The following is a 22,952-nucleotide window of genomic DNA, read 5'->3' as shown; positions in this document are numbered from 1 at the left end:
GTTATTTTTTATGCAATTGATACATTGTCAGATACAATTCCAATGAAGGAAACCACATATATTTAGTAAGAAATTGACTCTGCGATTGTAATGTTGGTTTGCACGTGACTTGGAACCAATAGGGACCCAGATACTGAAACCCTAACATATATAGAAACTTGGATATCTATTAAGCAGGCAATAACTTGATACTATTCATTCTTCCTTTCTGCAGTACATAGAAATCAAAATTGTAATAAATTTTCCATCAATGCCCTAGGCATGGGGGGAAAAAATCAAGTTAAAAAAATTATTAATGAAATTTCCACACAAAAAAAGAGAGAGAGAAAAGGAGCAAATGTATGCGACTAAAAAACAAAAAAGAAAAGAAGAAAAAGAAGAGATATTGCCCTTATTAATGATTACATCTAGTGAAGTTTTAGCCTTAACTAACATGGGTAAAAACAAATAAAATTAAAGCATGAATGTAAAGAACAGATAGCCATCCACAAAAATAGTGGCTTCAGCTTTTGTTACAGTATGATGCTTGATCAAGAAGAGGCCAGGCTAATACACTTAAAATAAGCTGTCATAAAAAAAGCTATTTCATAACCTTTTTCAGCTGGGTTTCTTTGTCATGTAATCCACCATCAGCACATGTAACACTTGGTATTCGATCAGTGTAGTTAGTAATTTGGCATAATTACAAACAGGAGGCATCCTCAAACTCTTAACCAGGAAAGTGGCAGGAACAGTTATGTGCTATAACTTTAAAGAGTTTGATTAATTATTCACATTAACGTTCTGAGCCTTCTTTTGAATTGGTTTAAGGCAGGTCTGTCAATTGCGAGAATTTGACCTGCTGGGAACTCATGATATCAAGACTAAACTCTTGTTCGTAGGGCTGAATGCAAATAAATTTTTTATACGTATGCCCCCTCCCCCAACTCGAGCCTTATTTATAGACAATAATTCCAAGACAAAATGCAATAGTTATTGTTTGCTCTGTGCTTTCATGTGGCAGAAAGATGTAATATACTATTAGGGTACAGTAGGTGTCCAGAAAAATATGGGACAAAAAGGCTTATTTCTTATAATCAGTAAGTTAAAATTTATAGTTCAGAGAAAACATCTAAGACCAACCAACGCTTCATGAGTTTACACAAATACTGTAACTCAAATACATGACGTGTAAATACCACGAGGCCACAAGAAAGCTCTGAGAAAACATATTTATATTAAATAATAAGTAATAATGTGTGGCTCCTAATATCTTTAATATGCAGGTATGGGGGGGATAATGTTTGCCACCATATTCTTGATAAGATTGACATGAATACGTTATAAGAGTGTGACATATGTGTCCCTAATCAAAACTCAATCATTTGTTTATTTAGCTGATGTGTACCAGCCATGTAATATAAGTTATATGCTATATTTAACACAAGCAGGAAGAAGTCTCACTTTTAAGTGTTCATGAGCTTCTTTAACGGTCTTCCCATCTTTTTTCTTTTTCCAGTTATGTCCATCTTTTCGAAAATTCCTGAGCATCTTGCGGTCAAACAATACCATCATGCCACCTAATAGATTCCATACGAAGATTATTAGAACTATAAGTTTTGCTATTAGCTGATGAGGAAGAGTAAAAGAAAATCAAAGGAATTTTATTTTATCAGCAACTAGTTCAATCATGTTTAGTGTGCGAAATTAGAGTATTTACAATTAATATTCTATGGGGCAAGTAGTTTATAGTAGATTATATAATAAGCCGACTTCATATCGGGCCGTAGTCCATTAGGTTATTTAATTAGGGTACATAGTTTCCATATAAGCATTGTAATCCCTACATACTAATTAAACTTGATTATTGTGATGTTTAAAATACACAATTGAGCCTCTTTCAGGGGTCGCTATCCATAGTAACCCTTTTGCGGTTGGGAAACTCTTGTGGTAGTGGCTATTCTGAGGAAGCCATTCCTCTTACATAGCCTGTTTGACCTCTATGATATGGTTTTCAATTTTCATGCCTAATTAGAGTACACGTCTGAAGCCTAATCTCAGATGTATTCTGTTAGTAGGAGACAGGAATACTTGAAAGAGGGAAGACTTTTTAACGCTTTTCATATGAAGTTGGCCCGGTCAATAAGAGGGAGACAGACTTTAAACATCATTTTTCATGAAAGCACCTGCCTATGATTCATCCACCCAAGTTTATCAATTTGTCTTTTTAATTCCTTCTAGGTTTGTCCTACATCATTAGGCATTAGCCAACTTGGATGATCATGAAAATATTAATTTTAGTAGAGCAACTGACGGGGGCGGTGAGGGTTCAGCATCTTCGGGCTGGTCCAAGCACTATTATATTATATTATATCCTTATATATAATAACCATAAGGTGGATAATTTGGAGAAAAGGCCCTGAATATCACAATTATTTGAAATGGCCAAAATATCACGTTCTAAAAATATGGCCCTAGATACCACATTATGTAGCGTCAAGTTTACAACAATAAAACGCTACACAACGTAGCATTTAAGGCATATGTTATATGGGCTTGGGCTTCAAACGTTAAATAAAGTAACATTATTTCATAACGCAACATCATTTCATAACGTTACATCATCTACCGTTAGGGCTTCTAGGGTTTTATAGATGTTTTTCTATGGGCTTGGGCTAAAAAAACAAGGGTAAACGCTACACGACATAGCATTCTGTTTTTTTCAAAAAAATATTATAAACGCTGAATGATGTAACGTTATAAAGTGATATTTGGGGCCATATTTTTCGGATGTGATAATTGAGGCATTATTGCTTGAAATTGTGATAAAAGGGGTCAATACCCTTTGGCTGTTTGGTATAGTACCGATAAAAGGGGCCAATACCCTTTGGTTGTTTGGTATAGTACAACAGAATGAATATGAACCTTTAGATCTTATTGTTTGATAAATGGTTAAGTTACATAATAATAAAAGATATTTATATATAAGATTCAAATAGAAGTAGGTTGTGTAAATATAATATGAGATTCTTTTCATGTTTTAAACCAAATAGAAGTAGGTTTTGTAAATATAATATAAATTTCATAACTAACTATTCTATTTCTTATTTTCAGTCTTAATTAAAATATAATTTTGAAATGCACGGGTTATAAGCTAGTATTTTTAAAAAACAAACAGCAGCAAGTCAGGTTGATAGACTATTAATACTTTTTGAATGATATTACAAGCAAATATCCTTTCAGATTAGCAGAAGGTCAGACTGCTTCACAGGAGGGTAAGGTCAGACAGGTTGAGGTTTCAAAGATTGACAGTCCAACCCATGAGTTGTGAGCTGTTGCATATGTACCTTCAATGCATGCACAACCTTTTGTGAAAACATTAGCTTCATATTTATTTAGCAATAATAGAACAGTATTTACAAATAAATGGCACAAAGAGAGTATATACATTGAAACATATAGAATTATACCTGGAGGCAAGTTTATAGGCTTAACATAGATGGTGAAATACTTGTGGTTACAAAGTATTGCATGAATCTCATTTGGCCGGAGCCATCTTGACTTAGCTTCCTCCATTACATGACCAATATCCAGCTCTGTTCATAAGAAGAAACCAATTAACACTGTGTGGTGGTAATAAATGAAATAAAAATGGCTTCCTGCACTTGCCAAGCTATATAATGTTATAGGTGTTGACATCCTTATTCAATTAATTAGGATGTTTAGGCATCTTTGACTTTCCGCGACCACCGGCTGTGGTTGTCCTGGAGCAGATTATCACCCTTTCAATGCCTCATATGATCAAGTAATCTCTAATATTGCATGACTAAAATGGAACTGTATATTTTTGAATTTATTGACAAAGATACATCATAGTAATAGTATAACTAGCACAAAGTAGCAACCTGCACACTTATCTATAACTTAAAAGTATTTTCTTTTCTTTTGACGGCTACCATAATAAAATAAATTGTTCTCCCTCTGTCACAGATTAGTAGTCACTTTGACTTTATGCACGTATTTTAAGGTGCAAAAAAACATAGATCCAATACTTTCTTTTAAGTTTTCTTCTTCAGAATGATATAAATAACAAACTTTTACTCGAAAAAAGAAAATTCAAAAATTAATTTAAGAAACTATCTTTTCTCTGCACCTTAAAATATGTCTAAAAAGTCAAGTGACTACTAATTTGAGACGGAGGGAGTATTAATTCTTGGATGCAAACTGATAACTGTAATATTTATTTGTTTGTGAGCAAGCAGAATATACTTCTCTTAGTCTATGATCAAACTGGCAACCAGAGCACCTCATTCTTTCCATCAATATATTAGTTTTTAAATAACAAGTAAACAAACCATGTAAGCCAAATGCTATTACCACAATATTAAACCTCGAAACCTGTTGTAATTTGTTTAAGTTCCAAACTATGATTTGAACCTCTTGCTGGTATCAGGACCAACTGACCAACATATATTAAACCTTCAAGTTTGGTATCTGCATAGTTGCACTTAAACAACATAGAGCCTTTGCAGCAGGTAAGGCGGAGCCACACTTGAACCAACTCGTGCTACCACTCACCCTAACCTTTCAGCAAGTGTTATACTTATATATGTAATTAAAGTCTAAGTCTCAATTACTCCTGCACATGCTAGTGTGGCTTTGTGTTATATTTTTTTTCTACTTCTACTATGTTTTGCTTAGCCTCTTTATTATACCCTACAGCCTTCAAAGGTAAAAGTAGAAATATATTATGCAGTAATTTAGAAGTTTACTAGATTTACATATAAAAAAATCTTCTTGCGGACATCTATATTAATAAACTAATTACAAAGTAGTTGGAGAAGATAAAGAAAAACCCGGCATGGCCGCACTCTGATTAATAAATTAAACCATAGAAAAGATATGAATACATCAAAGCATGTAAAGAAAAGGATAACTGCTTTTAACAGTAAATCTAGTTCTTCAAACTTAGATTTCAGTTGTAAAAACAATCCTACTAAAATCATAATATATTTTCATATTAATATTGCCTGGGCAAAAAAATACATATGATTGAATCAAGACCAATATTCAAAATTAAGTTTATCCTAGCGCACCCGAAACTTGATTTCTAGCTCTTCTGCTGAATACAAGCAACTTGAATGTATCACATTCAACATTAGAAAACATATGAAAATGTTAAGAATAAAATACGACATTCACCTTTTAATGCAAGATACACACAAAATATATAACGTGAAAAACCCATGTCACAACTTGTGTCATTAATCAAAACAATTATTAATAATACAAACAATCAAACTAGGATACTCAAACGGTGAAACTGAGCAATACTAAAGCATCCTTTCACAGGTGATATCTAAGTCTGAATCTTGAGCATACATATTAAACACAATATGACTATGTATATATAGCCACCACAAACTACCAAGAATTACCATATTTCTTATACAAGCCTTACTTTTTAAGTGTCTAATTACCTTTTGTTGTGACCAAGACATACCATTTATAATAGTTGTCTATACATACAATTATTACCCACATATATGTATTGGATCATGCAAGCCCATACTACCATATTGGGTTGAACCCTAACAACAATAGCAAATGTCATTGCTGGTTCAAGTATGTGATAAGCTAAAATTCACGTTGATGTACAGATATAGCTGCTTACACTATTTCAATTACAGATATCCATCAGGGCACCAATCTTGTATTGTTCAGCAACACAGTTAATTCAATCCAGATTTTAATGGGCTGATAATAATCAATGGATTCTATGTGACTTTAATTTTATGCGAACTCTATCGGATTTCAAATAAAGATAAAACATCATAAAGTTGATATAGAGTCCTTAAGATTTAAGCACAACCTTTCAAAATCTCGATTCTCGGGAATTACGGAGGGATTTCTAGAAACATAAAATACATTGGACAATCCCCACAAAATCTATTATCTCGTGGAAAAATCCATCAAATTTTGAATACCATCATATTTTAATAGATATTATATGATACCCGTTAAATACCACCAAAATTTTAAGCATAATTTATATTTCAAAATCATGACCGAATACCATCATATTTTTTTGAATAATTTAAATCCTAATTGAATATCAATTTTATATGATTGTCAAAGACAACTTTATTATTACTTATGGCACATATAAGTTAGTAGTTTTTGATATAGCTTACTAATACGTGATACTAGTAATACACTAGCATTCATCAGTACTTAATTCCTATCTCAATTCCACCAGAGCTGAAATTAAATTTTAGACAGATTTCTAAAAACGAAACAAGACATGATATAAAAAAATTCACAAATTTTTCCGTACAATTCCACCAGGCCATCACCGACTACAAAATCACTGAGAGAGTATAAATTAAACTAGTGAATTCAACGATATGCATATAAATTACCTTCCATAGTATGAAAGCCATGAATCTCGGAGCCGACAAGTGTTCGAGAAGCTTCCATAGGGAGAAGCTCAGGTGATTCAATCTAAACACTAATCAAACTGTGATAACAAGCACCGAAGCTAATATACACACAAATATGTGTATGTAATGTTTACCTTAATTGGAAAGTACAAGTAGTTTAAGTGGAGGAGCAAGCAAGTGATGTGAGTTGAGGTGTCTGAAACACGAGAAAGGTCATAACATATGACACACTTGTGTTCCGTAGAGTCGTAGACTGTAGTAAGTCGTGACCTCGTGGTACTGGTCAACAACTGGGAATTATTTGCAGCAAGTACTCTTGATTACGATGAATAATTTCCCACCAGAGAAAAAAGGCCCAAAATAACCACAATTTAAGTGTTTATGCCCAAATTAACAATATTTGATAAAATGGCCCAAAATAACCATTAGAGACGCAGGTTAAATAGCGTTTTGGAATAAGACTGGGACGCTACGTCGTGTAGCGTCTTTTATTATATGAGAACGCGACACGCAGTAGCGTTTTAACCTTATATATAAACGCTTTTAAACATAACGGCTAACCAGTTATACAGAGTCATACAGAGGCATATCAGAGTTGCTGCATACGACTTGTAGGAGAGTAGTTTTGCTTGATTTGTTTGTGGAGGCTTCATACCAAAGATTTCAAGCACAACAATGGATTTTAATGTATGTATATACGGCACTATATATGTACTGTGTTTATATGTAAAATAGTCATTTGCATTCGTATGTTACATGTTTGATAAAATGTCTGAACCAATATGTATATAACTGTGCTTAAATTTATATAGCCCTTTGATACTTGTTGATTTGTAGAGATTGGAAATTGGAATGGAATCTGTTGTAGGTTGCAATAAACATGTGAACCATCATACAATGCCCTTTGACATGCTTGGTTTTAAATGTATTTACTACTTCTGTTTAAAAATAATTTATAACATACACACACATATTGTTATAAAGAATGAAATTATGCCAAGCTGCAGTTTCAAAGGAAGTGATCAGAATTGATGAGTGGTTAAATTCATGTATACAAAGAACAGACTGATTTGAAGGCGTTTACATTGTGTGCTGCAGAAACTTTCTTGGGAGACATATCTGGGAGACTGGGAATTGTAGATACTTTGGGTGATCCAGGGCAATGGCCTAGAAATACATCTTTAAAACTATAAAAATGAATAATAGGAAAGACAACTATATGGTAAATCAGGATATTAGAATAAACAAGAGTTAGGATATAGCAAAGATACAACGATGTCCGGTTATATTTCTGAGAAACACTATGGAGTAGAGGAAATTGTACCTTTGTCGCTGTTATTGCTAGCTTCTGATGTATGGTTGTTCTTTTTAACAATTCCAGCAAGCGCAAGTTCCATAAGTAGAGGCTTAACGGTCGGGACAAATATTTCATTGTAAAATGTTATTATATCAACATGATCTTTTCCTGTTTTATGTTTCAAATATCATTAGAAGTGTTAGTGTTTACTCAAAATATTGAAGAGAAATGAGAATCAGTGACCTGAGAAATACCCCATTCCGGCGAGCTGCTGACCAATCGACAAAAATATCATTCGAACAGCTGCTAGCTTTACAATCTGGAAACTCAAAGAGATACATGATATCCAAATTTTAGCATTAAGAAACACAAATACTACGTTCATTATGAACTTAACCCTACCAGTGCATTATAACCAGTAAAAAAAATGAATATACTGAAAACTATAGTTATTTTAAGAAACTATTCAGGAGAAGTACTGTTTAAAATTCCAAGTTATTTATTTGAATATTAAGTGTTTTAATATTTTAGTTGCTTAGTTGCTTAGTTGTTTTAATATTAAGTGTTTTAATTAGTTTCAAGATTAACTAGTTGCTTAGTTGTGTTAATATTAAGTGTTTAGTTGCTTAGTTGCTTAGTTGTTTTAATATTAACTAGTTGTTTTAATAATAAGCGTTTTAATTAGTTTCTCTCTCAGGTTAGTATGATGTGCTGACTTTGTATTTCCTTGTTTTTGTTCATAGGCTATTATTAGAGACCAGGGACCTCGTGATCCTAGCCTTCTTCACTTACAGGCCACTCATAGGTCTCGTTCTGTCTGGAGAACTGGTGCTGCGCCCTTGCAGTATTTCAGGCGTCGCGATGCCAACCAGTCTGATTTGAACATTGATGTTCGATTGATCCCCATTCTGCAGGCAGCCGGTTTTTATGGGGTAGCTCGGGTATCCACTCTTCAGCTTGATTGGAGTTTGCTTGGTGCTCTGGTAGAGAGATGGCGACCAGAGACACATTCATTCCACCTGCCGATGGGAGAGTGTACTATTACACTGCAGGATGTTGGTGTCTTGCTCGGGTTACCCATTGACGGAGAGCCCGTTATGTGTCCTGTAGGCCCTCCACCTGGACAGAGATGGGAGACCATCGTTGGTGAGGTATTTGGACAGATTCCTCCACCCGAGGCTTTCAATAACTCGAGGCTACGGCTCACATGGGTAGAGGGTCTCACTCCAGCGAGATTACGTGATGATGCAGGCGTTGAGGAGATCAGGCTTCACGCCAGGTGTTACTTGCTACAGTTGTTTGGGGGGTCACTGTTCACCGACCATTCTGGTGGACTTATACACTCCTCGTGGGTTCATTTTGTTCGTGACCTGGAGGCGCTCGGAGGCTATGCATGGGGTCCAGCTGTTCTAGCTCGTCTATACAGGGAGCTTTGCAATGGTTGCAAAGCGAGTATTAAGGAGGTAGCTGGATGCCTTCTCTTACTGCAGCTATGGGCATGGGAGAGGTTGCCCACTCTTGCCCCTGTTCGGACCACTGTTCCATTAGAGGATGTTGCTTTTTGGGGGCATCAGCTTCCAGGACCACATGGAGCCAGGTACATAGTAGCTGTGTTTTTACTGGTTTGTACATTTCAAGTTGTGAATTGTCTTTTTAAATTGACTAATGTGTTTTTTTGTATTCCTATGATGTCTATAGGTGGCTTGTTGGACATTCATTCGTTGAGAGTGATGGAAGCACTGTGACTACGTCTCGGGCGGCATTGGATGCGCTTGCTCCACATGAGTTTATTTGGGAGCCTTATGCTGGGATTCTTGATACACTGCCAGACTATTGTTTAGCCGGCCGTCATCTCTGGCGCTTTCGCGGCCCCATGATATGTGTTTACATAGTCGAGCCACATCAGCCGGACAGAGTTGCTAGACAGTTTGGCATGATACAGCGTATTCCGGATCAGCCACACTACTCCCACGAGCATCACGGTATGACGCTGAGGGGCCAGAAGGTCTTGGATTATGCAGTCGTACATCAGCCCAGTATGACACACTGGCAGCATCGTCTGGAGCATATTTGGATTGATGACGTGATTGATGGTCATGCTACAGTCCCAGAGTACATGGATTGGTACTTGCCTCGGACTGTGAGGTTCATTAGTCAGTTGGGTGCACTGCATACCCACCTGGTAAGTATTTTTGACTATTATATCTGTACTTTCTGTGATATGTGTCGTGTGTATTCCTTATCTGTAGTTGGGGTATTAGTTGTATTAGTCGTCATGCTTTATTTGATGGGTTCTAGTAGTTGATATTGCATTTGTATTCGTTGTATTTCAGGGAGTTGTGCTAGAGACTATAGCAGCCAGGACAGCAGACGTCCTCCCGGATATGTCCCAACTAGCCACTCAGAGTCTGCACCATCTCCGAGATCGGAATGCATACAGGTTTGATCCACGTCAAGTTGAGGAGCAGGATGCTAGACAGGACGGGGGAGGGGAGGATGCAGGTGGTAGAGGAGGCCGTGGTGGTGGCAGGAGAGGCCGTGGTGGTGCCGAGAGAGGCCGTGCTCGTGGCAGAGGAGGCCGTGCTCGTGGTGATGGAGGCCGAGGCAGTGGACGGTTAGTTGATGAGCCGGATGATGATGCTGATCATGCGGATCATTTAGGTACAGGCGAGGATCGAGGCCCAGAGTCTTCTGCTACTGCTGCTACAGCTACTGTTGCTGATGCTTCTGCTGCTGCTGCTACTGCCACAGCTACTGCTACTGTAGCCGAGGCTTCTACTCCCCATGCTGCTGCTGCTGCCACAGCTACTGCTACTGTAGCCGAGGCTTCTACTCCCCCTGCTGCTGCTGCCGCTGCTACTACTACCGCCGGTGACTGGTGGCCTAGTTTTTCTCTAGGCCTAAGTTTGCCTTCACAGCCAGTACCTGAGCAGCAGACTTCTCAGATGCCAGATACCAGTACAGAGCAGCCTCCTCCTGTTGTGCAGCGTCAGCATAGGATTCGACCTTGGCATGGTACACCAGAGGTACCCCCTTTTGACTTGGGCAGCTCATCACAGTCTACACAGTCTACGCAGCCTAGTCAGCCTAGTCAGCCTGCTACGCAGCCTATTGTACCCCTTTTTGATGTCTTTTTTGTTCGCCGGTCAAAGAGGGCTAAGAAGGTTCCTGACTGTGGTACTGGTTCACATAGGGGATGATGATATTTGTAGGTTTTTGATGACATTCTAGTTATAGGATGCTGAACTTGTGATATATGATAGCACGGATCTTGTAAATATTTTAATTTCATGTCGTATGTTTCTGTTTTAGTATAGCGTTAAAGTTTTAATAATTAAATTGGCCGACGGTTAGGGTTTAGGATCGAGGGTGTAGGGCCGGTAGGCCCTACTCCCTCGAGCCTAAACCCTAATTAAGCGAGGCTGAAGGGCCGAAGGCCCTGAAGCCGAGACGCCGGCGGAATAAATAAATTTACAACCTTTAACATTCAGGGTTTAGGTTTGGGTTTTAGAAAGATTAATTCATACTGTATATAAATTGGCCGACGGTTAGGGTTTAGGATTGAGGGTGTAGGGCCGGTAGGCCCTACTCCCTCGAGCCTAAACCCTAATTAAGCGAGGCTGAAGGGCCGAAGGCCCTGAAGCCGAGACGCCGGCGGAATAAATAAATTTACAACCTTTAACATTCAGGGTTTAGGTTTGGGTTTTAGAAATATTAATTCATACTGTATATAAATTTGCCGACGGTTAGGGTTTAGGATTGAGGGTGTAGGGCCGGTAGGCCCTACTCCCTCGAGCCTAATTAAGCGAGGCTGAAGGGCCGAAGGCCCTGAAGCCGAGACGCCGGCGGAATAAATAAATTTACAACCTTTAACATTCAGGGTTTAGGTTTGGGTTTTAGAAATATTAATTCATACTGTATATAAATTGGTCGACGGTTAGGGTTTAATTCAAATTTCCATCAAAAAAGATTTGATATTTTTACAAATCATTTTTAATATACATTTTTAATTTAATATACATTTTACAAATTCAATATACATTTTACAAATCATTTTTAATTCAAACAAATGTGTTTTTAAATTAAAAGAAATTAAAAATCAGCGTTTTAAACATTTTAAAAAAAAAATAATTAGATGAAAACGCTACAGCTAGTAGCGTTTTGTTTTAAAATAAATTTTATACATCAGCTAGACGCTAATGCGTCTAGCGTTTTGATTTTAAACATTTAAAAAAATAAATAGATTAAAACGCTACTTCCAGTAGCGTTTGGTTTTAATATATATTTTAAATATTACACAGACGCTATTGCGTCTAGCGTGTACGTTTAAATAGCTAGACGCTATTGCGTCTAGCGTTTTCTTTTTTTTTAGTTGTTATCCCAGAACCAATACACACTGCCATACACACACTGCCATACACAGCCATTTCACCCAAATATTTTTGTGCCCTAATTCACCCAAAATCTGCTCTAATTCATATTTCAAACATTCATATACAATCATGGCTTCCGGTTCAGGTTCGGGCTCGGGTTCGAAAGCTGGGAATACGGTTGTTGGATGGATATACCATGACGGTAATATTATCGAATCTCAATTAGAAGGTTTTATTTATGATAAACCTGTTTCAAAGCATGTTAGGCTCGATTTATCTATGAATTATGCCAATTTATGTGCTTTGTTACATTCCAAGTTGAAGATTGATAGTAGTAGTAGGTTGAGGATATTTTATAGGTCTAAAAATCCCGATAATTTGAAATTCGGGATTATACCTATTGAGGATGATGATGATGTAGAATTAATGTTTGGTGTTGTGGTGTCAAAAGGGATGCCATTTTTTGTTGAACTTTATGTAGAGAAATTGTCTTGTGATGGAAATTTGGTAAGGAGTAGTTCGAGTGTGGGGGAGAAGAGTAGTGGGCGTGATTCGGGGGGTAGTCATTTTAGACATGATCAGGATGTGGGTGATAGCTATATGTCTGTGGATACTTCCCATTTAGAGAGGATGACCTCATTCGACGATGTTGAGGTTGAAAATAATGAGGTCCCGTTGGAGTTGAAGGAGGGAAGGCTATTTAGCACGAAAGAGGATTTGATGCATGTGGTGAAGCAATACCACATTCAGAATCACTTAGAGATTGGAGTGATACGATCAGATCCGAGTAGTTGGTATGTTGCTTGCAAGTATAGAAATGATGGTTGTATTTGGAAGTTGAAAGCTAGAAAGAGGACTTCACATGGTAAATTTCAAATCATGGAGAGTGTAGGACCACATACTTGCTTGAGCACTACCATCACACGAGATCATCCCAACTTGACAGCCTCGGAGATTGCTGGAGTCATTAAATCTCAAATTGTTGCTGATCCGACAATTAAGGAGAAGGTGTTGTTAGCTACTGCTAAAGATAAGTTTGGATATGAGCCGGGCCGAAAGAAGATTAGGAATGCAAAGAAGATTGCATTGGAAGATATTCATGGCTCGTGGGAAGGATCATATGAGGACTTGCCACATTTGATGGAAACTCTTCAGTCCTTCAATGTGGGCACGAAGGTGGAGTGGTGCTTTAAGGAGGATGATGCAGAGCACCTAGAGGTATCTTCTATCACCGTGTAATTTAGTTCATTTTCATTAAGTATTTGGACTCCGTTATTCATTTTCTAATGTAATGTTTGTTATTTATTTGGAACAGGAAGTGACATTTAGGAGATTGTTCTGGGCTTTTAAGCCATGCATTGATGGCTTCGAGTATTGCAGACCCGTCATACTGATAGACGGGACTCATTTGTATGGACCATATCCGGGTGTTCTTCTGAGTGCAACAGCTGTAGATGGTTTTAGTCACATTCTACCATTGGCGTGTGCTATAGTGGAGTCGGAGAACAACTCTAGCTGGGAGTGGTTCATGGATAGGTTGAGGAGCTTGGTGGTTGGTCGGAGGCACGGGATATGTATCATTTCTGATAAACATTTAGGGATCATGGCAGCTATGCAGAAGGAGGGATGGTGTGAGCCACTTAATCATCATCGGTACTGTGTGAGACATTTTGCCACAAACTTTGCCACCAAATTCAAGAAAGCTGGATTGAAGGATAGATTGGTTGAGTTGGCATATCAGGTCCAGCCTAAGAAATTTGAACTACTATGGGGTGAGTTGTTGGCACTAGAGCCTCGAGCACTTGCATGGTTTGAGGACAAACCAGTAAGGAACTGGTCACTAGCACATGACTACGAGCATCATCGTTTTGGCATCATGACTACCAACCATGCTGAGAGTTGGAACAATGCAATTGTCGATGCTCGGAGGCTCCCGCTTACTTCATTGGTGCGAGTACTATTCCATAAGACGGTTGAGTACTTTGATCAACGTCGCCTTGAGATTGCAACACAAGTATCGAAAGGTAATATTTTCACCAAATATGCATCCCATCTCTTGAACCGTGCTGTAAGACGTTCCACGGGTCATAGTGTGAAGATATTTGATCGGGGGACTTGGTTATTCCAAGTAGTTACAAGGAAGGATGGGTTGAAAGGGGGAAACACACACACGGTTCGTCTTATGGAGTCTAGTTGTACTTGTGGAAAATTTCAAGCTTATAGAATCCCTTGCTCCCATGTAATTGCATGTTGTTCACATGTGAGGATGGACTTCCATGGGTTTGTTGGTGATTGGTATAAGTTAGAGAACCAATCGAAGATTTATAATGGTATCTTTGAGCCAATTCCAAACAAGGGTGATCCTCGATATCCTACCGAGCTTGCTTTCCCGAGAGTTGTGCATGACCCCGATATGGAGAAGAAGAAGGGCCGAAGAAAATCAACGAGGTACAAGAACGAGATGGATTTCCAGAGCCGGGGAAAGCATGGAGGGACTTCATCGAGAGATAGTTGATTCTCTAGTTGTTTTTATTGTTGTAGTACTATGGTTCAAGTACAATTTGATATGGTTGTTTGAATTTGGACGCTATTGTATGAATGATTTATGATATAAATCGAATTTTATTTTGTTATGAATTAGTTGAGATTGTTTATGCAATTTACATTGAATTTGGTAGTTTAAAAGTTTTGGTTTTTAAGTTGTTTGCGGTGTGAATTGGTTTTTAAGGTTGGCATGGCAGAAGGTTCTGGCTACTGCCTTTGGCAGAAGGAATAATACAAAACGCTACTCCTAGTAGCGTTTGGTTTAATTCTTACAGACAAAACGCTTTTCTAAGTAGCGTTGTACAGTTAAAGAAATTTAATAGCTTAAAACGCTATACTTGTTAGCGTTTTACAAACTTAAACGTAATTTGATCTAGCGTTTTATTTTTTCAAACTTTACTGTTAAGATTAAGCAAAATATTTTCCATTAAAAAGAAGACGCTACTTACAGTAGCGTTTAAAAGTATTTAAAAATTTGTTCTTTCCTTCAAACGCTATTTAACGTAGCGTTTTCTAACTTTTTAAAAAAAATTGCAGGAGACGCTACACGATGTAGCGTTTTGGTTTAAAAAACTAAGACGCTACTTCGCAAACGTCTCTAATGGTCAGTGAGGGCCAATATTCGGGTATTTTGTTATTTGGGGCATTTTCACCTAAAATCTGGTTATTTGGGGCCGAAACCCCCCACCAGAACATGAGGCTGTCCGCCTGTCCATGCCTTGTATTCATTCCATTTTCTATTATTTTGTTGCTTTCTTTATTTAAATTTTTATTTATTATTTTTTTAGGCAATATTTAAATATTTATTTGATATTGTATATTTATAGTACTAAATTTGGTTGTTAATTTATATATAGTATTTTACCATATAAGAAAAACTAATACATCACGGGTGACTAATATCGTATTGTTATATAGGTCCAGGTCCCTGGCATATGTATGTCAGGCCTGTTAAACGACCTACCATTCACTGATCGTTGGATTAATATCCAACGGTCAAGATTATAACCAAAGTTTAATACATCCAACGCTTTTTAACCCGTTGGATGGGGTTGTATAACCTCGTGTATCGGTTAAAAAGCGTTGTACAGACCTCATCTAGCGCTTTTTAAGCGGGACATAGGTTATAATCCAACGAGCACGAGAGGGGTGTTGGCCCTCACTATCACTATATTGATGATTAATATCCTAAATATCAGGATCCAGAATGGCCCAAATACTATTTATTGATGCTACATTGTGTAGGGTTTTGTATATTTATACAAAACGCTACATCGTCTGGCGTTCTGTTAGGTTTAAAAAACCAAACGCTACATCATGTAGCGTTTTGGTAGGGTTAAAACACCAAAACGCTATATGATCTAGTGTTTTTCAATTCAAAATTAAAGACGTTAGATTATCAGACGTTATTAACTGGTATTATGAGCCATTATTTCCAACTCTATAACTCTGTTATTCTTATTCTGGGCATTACTTCCACATTTGTGAGGTCTGGGGCCATTTTTCAAAATGTGGGTTAGTTAAGAGGTCCTGACATATGTATGCCGGAGACCGCTACCCTTCTTATATATAATAAAGTAAAAAGGATAATTTGTTAGCATGATATTATTATCAAAATCTTGTCATTTGTTTAATCATGCATAGGTTAAATGTTAGATCAGGTAGAAAATTAAATTCTACTCTAATAAATCAGTTTGATATCTATTTGAATATTTATATTTTTTTCCTTAATTCAAAATAAATTATGCTTTTACTTGTTGAGGATTTCTTTTGAATAAAATGTCGGCCCTCAATTTCACATCCAAATGTTTATATTTGGGTTGAACATGGAGGTTAAGAAATAAATCAAATATGAGTGGAAAAAAAAAGAAGTTAAGATAGTGGTGAGATCTGATTATATTTAATGTATAAAGTAACATCAGTGAAAAAAGTAAATGTAGTAGTTGATTTTTATATTATAAAATTTTAATATATTTGATACGTGTTGAAATATAAAAAATTAAATGAAACATCTCAAAAAGGTTGGTTTAAAAAATTGGCTAGAATAGTGGTCAATATTTAGTGTATCGGCTCTAATAGTTATTTTCATTTTTTTCCTAAAACTGGTTTCATTAGTTCAAGTCTCGTGACTATTAATTATATGCCGCAACCGGAACCATAAAATATGGTTTCTAAAATTAAAATCTGAAACCGAACCAAATATCATGGCGCGGTTCGATTTTTAAAATGAGCGGTTTCGGTTTGGCGCGGTTTGGTTTTAAACCGTGAAGTATTCGATAAACCCTCGGATGCTTGTATGTATAAAAAAATTTCAATAAATATGTCAAAAATAGTAATATCTTCATAATTATATCAGTCACTAGAAAACTACCGAACTATTAGTGAGTAAAACAGTGATTTACTTTAAATATATAAAATAAATATATAAATATTGTTGCGGTTTGCTTCAGTTTGTATGTAGTTTTAAAATTTTTAGAAATCAAAATCAAAACTAAATTATCAGTGTGGATTTGTTTTAGTTCAATTTTTATTCAGTGCGGTTTTATTTAGTGCGATTTTTACGATTTTTGATACGATTTAAATCTTCAGTTCAGTTTCTGCTCGTCCGGTTGCAGATAAGATTGATATTTGAAAAATCAATTCAATACGATTAATTAAAGCAAATAGATCATGCCCCCGTGTATGTATATAGTAAGACTAGAACAGCCCTTTACTTCAGGTAGGGAACTACTCACCGTCTCTCTCTCTCTCCCCCCTCTCTCTCTCCGATCTGCTTTGCCGCTATTTCTCTTTCTCAACAAAATGGGCGCAGATATGAAAATCACAGAGAAAGACATAGATGATCTTCCAAAGAACCCCGCAAACTACACGGCCTTAACTCCCCTCGGATTTCTCGAAAGAGCAGCTCTAGTTCATCCTCACCGTCCATCTCTCATCCATGGCTCCTTGCGCTACACGTGGCACGACACTTACGCACGTTGTCGCCGCTTGGCTTCTGCTCTTCTCAGCCGCTCCGTCGGCGCCGGCAGTACGGTACGAAGTCAACGTTGATTCACTTTCCATGTCTCCGGGGATAATATAGTTAAATATATAGTATATTTTTTAAGTATTTAATTTCCACGCATAAAGTTGCATGCACTGTGACTCGAACCCTCGATGAGATAAACTAGAGATATCAGATATTCCCTAGGCTGAAATTAAATTATTAATTTTCTTTTTGTAGGGTTGATTTTAAAATTATAGAATATTAGATATTACTCTAATATTTACGGCTGCACTTAGCAGAAAAATATGATCTTCAAATTTTCATCAATGATGTCATTGCCGTTGACCAGATTTTAGCTAGATAAGGATCACTATGGTTAATTTTTTCGTCAATTATATATAGATAGAGCCGAGTCGGGCTCGGCTCGATTTCTGACAAAATGGAAGATGATTGCTGTGTTTTTTATAAGTCGAAACTACATGATCTTAATATTAGTCCTAATTTTATAATACCACACTTAACTTTTGTCACCGAATATATATGTGGAACTTTTGTAACTGAATATATATAGAATTATAGAGTGGTCCTCATTTGAACTGAAGTGTGTATGTGTATTTGCTAGCCAGTGTCCGTGATTACTGATTTATATGCACTCTGAGTGGTGATTCGACTCAATTGCAACTGGTTGTTAGAGTTAGGTAAAACATGACCCCATATATGTATGTTTCAGGATGTGACGGTGCTTAATAATAGTTAGTTTTAGATGAAAAACATATGTTAAAAGTTGTACACAACATGTGGTAATCTGTCTCAATATATACGACTATTAAACAATCTTGAGTAACAAATTATAATTCCAAGTTGAATACAAATTAGTCTGAAATCAGTCCTCAAACTTCATCTATTTGCAGTTCTGAGTATACTATTCGAAAGAAACAAAAATGTACTTGCACCCATTAGCAGGGAACCCAAGATGAGCATAGCTTTATTTCTGCTCAACATTTATCACAAAAAGGGTATTATCACCATGCCCCTGCTATTCACTTGATGCATTGCATTTGGCCCTCAAACCTGATTGCAACAATTATTGTAAAATATAAGGCCTCTTACCACTTCAAGTTTGATATTTCTTTCATATGAAGGAGTTATAAGAAATTCATGGAGTTGTACACTTATTTAAATTACATTCTTGGGATTCTATTTTATAGAGGTGATGTCTTGCTTCACAATGGCAGTAGCGCACTCTATAAATATGCCAGAAGTTACCATTTTTTACCCGATTACATGATAAAATTGATAAATTTTCTTATAATACGTAAACCCACTACAAACATAACAGTAGAAAAACCCCTATACAAACTTAAAACAAAGTGCTATACAACCTCTATTGGTCTATAAGGTCCTCATGCTTTATTTGTAAATTGTCTTACCTCATTGTGTGATAAAATTTTACATTTTGAGACACTGCTTTATTTTCCCTTTTCTTGACTTGGATATATCCACTTAAAAAGAATAAGTATTTCCCCACAACTATGTCCCGCCGCTACAACTAAATGAAAGTATATATGTACTTTGTATGACTCATAATTTTTCCACACTTGAATGCATAGTTTCACTGGTCCTCATTAAAGTTAAGAATATGCATAATATACATTTACTCTGTTCTCCTATATCCGTTTTCCTCTTACAGTTGCTTAAAGTCTTGCAGTAACTACCTTACTATTATATTTCTCTAAATTGTATTTTCAGGTAGCAGTGATTGCACCAAATGTCCCAGCCTTATACGAAGCTCATTTTGGTGTTCCAATGGCCGGGGCAGTTATAAATGCTATAAACATTCGTCTAAATGCTTCAACTATTTCATTTCTCTTAGGGCATTCATCTTCTGCAGTTATAATGGTGGACCAAGAGTTCTTTATGCTGGCAGACGAAGCTTTACAAATTTTGGCAAAGGAAAGTAAAAGCAACTATAATCCTCCGATTATGATTGTCATTGCTGATGAAAGCTGTGATCCAAAGGTACTGCAATATGCTTTAGGAAGAGGGGCAATTGAATACGAGAAATTTCTAGAAAGTGGTGATCCAGAATATCCCTGGAAGCCACCGCAGGACGAGTGGCATAGCATTGCCCTTGGTTACACTTCTGGTACAACAGCCAGCCCCAAAGGGGTAGTTTTGCATCATCGAGGGGCATATCTCATGGCTTTAAGTAATGCAGTTATATGGGGGATGAATGAAGGAGCCATATACCTGTGGACTTTACCCATGTTCCATTGCAATGGTTGGTGTTTTACTTGGGCACTTGCTGCTCTTTGTGGGACAAGTATATGCCTCCGACAGGTAATCTCTTGACACTTTTACTTCATGAATGGAATATATGACCTACGCTCGCCAGTATATATTAATTCTACACTAGGTTTGATTTTATTATAAATAGCTTTGCCATATATATTCATATCAGATTCTTTTTAATAATATGTATTGCTTGTGTGGATTTTCCGTCTATCATTTTTTTAATTGATATAATTAAATTTGTTGAGCTTTGACATCTCTCCACCTGACAGTAATCAAGCATCATGCTCAAGTGAAGTCTGACATGTTCGGCCTTTTTATGGTCGAACCTGGCTTTATTACTTATTCTTAATACGCATACACAGCTCAGTAACTCAGTTTAACTCGTACAAGTAGCTTTGTTAAAGTACATTCTCCACTGGTTTTATGTAGGTGACAGCAAAGGCTGTTTATTCTGCAATTGCCAATCACGGTGTAACCCATTTCTGTGCTGCTCCTGTGGTGCTCAATACTATAGTAAATGCCCCACAAAACGAGACAATACTTCCCCTCCCTCACATTGTAAATGTAATGACTGCTGGTGCTTCTCCACCCGCTTCTGTTCTAATGGCAATGACCCGACATGGCTTTCGTGTCACACACACTTACGGTCTCTCTGAAACATATGGGCCATCCACAGTATGTGCATGGAAACCTGAATGGGACACACTACCCCCAGAAAACCAAGCTCGATTAAATGCAAGGCAGGGTGTACGATACGTTGCGTTGGAGGGTTTAGAAGTTGTCAACACACAGGACATGAAACCTGTCCCAGCAGATGGAACCACAATTGGTGAGATAGTATTTCGAGGTAACATTGTAATGAAGGGTTACCTGAGGAATCCTAAAGCAAATGCAGAGGCTTTTGCCAATGGTTGGTATCACTCAGGTGATCTTGCTGTGAAGCATCCAGACGGGTATATAGAAATTAAAGATAGATCAAAGGATATCATCATATCAGGAGGTGAAAATATCAGTAGCGTGGAGGTTGAAAATTTTCTATACCAGCACCCCGCAATTCTGGAGGCTGCAGTGGTGGCCAGGTCAGACGAACAATGGGGAGAATCTCCCTGTGCATTTGTGAACTTAAAGGAAAATATTGAAAAATCCGATGAACAAAGAATGGCAGAAGATATTATGAAGTTCTGTCGGGCTACATTGCCTAGATACTGGGTTCCAAAATCAGTTGTTTTCGGGCCATTGCCAAAGACTGCTACCGGTAAAGTACAGAAGCACCTGCTGCGGGACAAGGCAAAGGCAATGGGACCATTGATGAAGAGTAAGTTATGAGCATGACCGTAACGGTAATACTAATCATCTCTTGGTTCCTACTTGTCAAAACTATTGGTGGTTGTTATACTTGTATAAACTGGCTAAGCCTTTTTCTCCTCGTGCGTACATGCATCAGCAGAAAATTGGTTGATTAAGTCAGAGTAGCTATGAAGTTGCTGCAAGTCTGTAATGTATGCACTGGGATGGGCTTTAAGAGTGAAGACAAATAAAGCATATATCTTCATTAGCTAGTAGCTAGTGATCTGTTCATTCTATATGCACACTTTTGACAATGACTTTGCATATCTTAAGCCTATTACTGGGAATCATTTTTGTAAGTGCAATTATTCACATGCCAAAGAAATTTGAAGAGGGCGGTGAACAAATTCTACAAACGTGATATGAACAAATATATAAGTATCCAAATAAAAAAACTGCATAGTTTTCTTGTGGAAGGTCTAAAAATATTGTTCAAACTATGTGGGGGACCTGAAATTCTTTTTGCCCAGTCCAAAATAAATTTTAGATGATGATCCTCCAGTTGTTCTCAATTTGCCTAAGGAATAAAATGTTGAAGAATCGACAACATAAGAATTTAGAGAATTTATGATTTAACCGACAACATAAGAATTTCTAGAATTGAGAGTATTTATAAAGATATCATTTTTTTTCAAGTTTATCTTCTTCTCAAAATAATTACGAAGGTAGTTTTTAACCAGCCAAATGTAACCTTGCTAGTTTTAAAATTCCATAATCTTCGCATACTTCACATGACATGTCTTTTAAGTAATAATAATGAAAGATCGTTCCAGTGACAATTCATATATTCACGTAGATACGCACATACATGCATGATCATAGAAGCATTCTTCTTTCGACTAAGTGAAAATTCACCTATCCATCGGTGATAATCTAAATATGCACATATATGCAATTGTATCATTCTTCCTTGCACTAAGTGAAAATACACTCATCCACATACGCACATACATGTCTAGATAGTGTAGCACTAATCCTGAAAGTCTGGACATATATCAAAACATTAAAATTACATTAATTGATCAAAGGATATAATGTGTGGATATAATGGGGTGGTTATTAATAATCGCGCAACACTCGTTAGTTTTATATTAGTATGATATTGTTCGCTATAGTCATGACCATACGTAATGTGCCAAGCAACACCGGTTAACTCTATACTGGTACTTGTTGGGGTGGGCTAAGCATCACACGTTAACCACTCCATACTAGTAACACATTGTTCGCTTGTACGGATATTGTTCGGACTCATCCAAAAAAATCTTATACTAATAGAATTCTTTGACCGTGTATATTCAACACAAATATTTTTTATCTTTATGATGTGAAATTTTGATTCATACTCACTCAATAATTACGGAGGCTGAGTTTGCAACTACAGATGTTTTGTTGTGATAGGTTAAATAGGTTGCTTGATTGCTCATATTAGCTCATACAAGAGCAAGGGCGTATCTACCCTTCGAACTTTAGGATACACCAAGTAAATTTTTGAAAAACACCTATGTATTTCTAAATTTTGTGGGGATATTTTTATAATTTTTCAAAATTTAGAACGGTGAAAAAATATATACAATTTTTTAGAGGAGCCACGTGTTTCATCCCATCCGAAGTTGTTTTTAGTAATGTCTTTTGAAATTGTATACGTGCTTACAAATATGATTGCTAGCACGTGCATATACCCTTACAAA

At 36.9% G+C, this 22,952-nt stretch overlaps 3 protein-coding genes across 6 annotated transcripts in view; 2 read left to right on the top strand and 1 right to left on the bottom strand.

Moving 5' to 3' along the window:
- The window catches only part of LOC135147820 (calmodulin-binding transcription activator 5-like), a 31,160-nt gene extending 24,373 nt beyond the window's left edge, over nt 1-6,787 (bottom strand). For 2 of the 4 annotated variants that reach the window (XM_064081451.1, XM_064081454.1), the window contains exons 1-3: nt 6,402-6,787; nt 3,450-3,575; nt 1,444-1,559 (exon numbers count right to left, since the gene is read on the bottom strand). In XM_064081451.1, the coding sequence (XP_063937521.1) occupies nt 1,444-1,559; nt 3,450-3,575; nt 6,402-6,459 (300 nt within the window). In that variant the 5' untranslated portion in view covers nt 6,460-6,787. The remainder of the gene's footprint in view (nt 1-1,443; nt 1,560-3,449; nt 3,576-6,401) is intronic. The other 2 variants (XM_064081452.1, XM_064081453.1) reach the window with 2 other exon arrangements.
- A 1,670-nt stretch (nt 6,788-8,457) lies between these two features.
- Nucleotides 8,458-11,019, top strand: LOC108207060 (protein MAIN-LIKE 1-like). Its single transcript, XM_064081023.1, has 3 exons — nt 8,458-9,316; nt 9,418-9,901; nt 10,053-11,019. The coding sequence occupies exons 1-3, from the start codon at nt 8,745-8,747 to the stop codon at nt 10,917-10,919; spliced, it is 1,923 nt and encodes a 640-aa protein (XP_063937093.1). The 5' UTR covers nt 8,458-8,744; the 3' UTR covers nt 10,920-11,019.
- A 6,269-nt stretch (nt 11,020-17,288) lies between these two features.
- On the top strand, nt 17,289-21,500 carry LOC108196447 (acetate--CoA ligase CCL3). The gene is made up of 3 exons (XM_017363743.2): nt 17,289-17,669; nt 19,372-19,962; nt 20,347-21,500. The coding sequence occupies exons 1-3, from the start codon at nt 17,307-17,309 to the stop codon at nt 21,241-21,243; spliced, it is 1,851 nt and encodes a 616-aa protein (XP_017219232.1). The 5' UTR covers nt 17,289-17,306; the 3' UTR covers nt 21,244-21,500.
- Nucleotides 21,501-22,952: the final 1,452 nt, after the last annotated feature.

The sequence above is a fragment of the Daucus carota genome, chromosome 7 (genome assembly GCF_001625215.2).
Source record: "Daucus carota subsp. sativus chromosome 7, DH1 v3.0, whole genome shotgun sequence".
In the NCBI taxonomy this organism is placed as follows: domain Eukaryota; kingdom Viridiplantae; phylum Streptophyta; class Magnoliopsida; order Apiales; family Apiaceae; genus Daucus; species Daucus carota.
The sequence above is the reverse complement of the archived record's forward strand: the minus strand, read 5'-3'. Positions and strand labels throughout refer to the sequence as shown.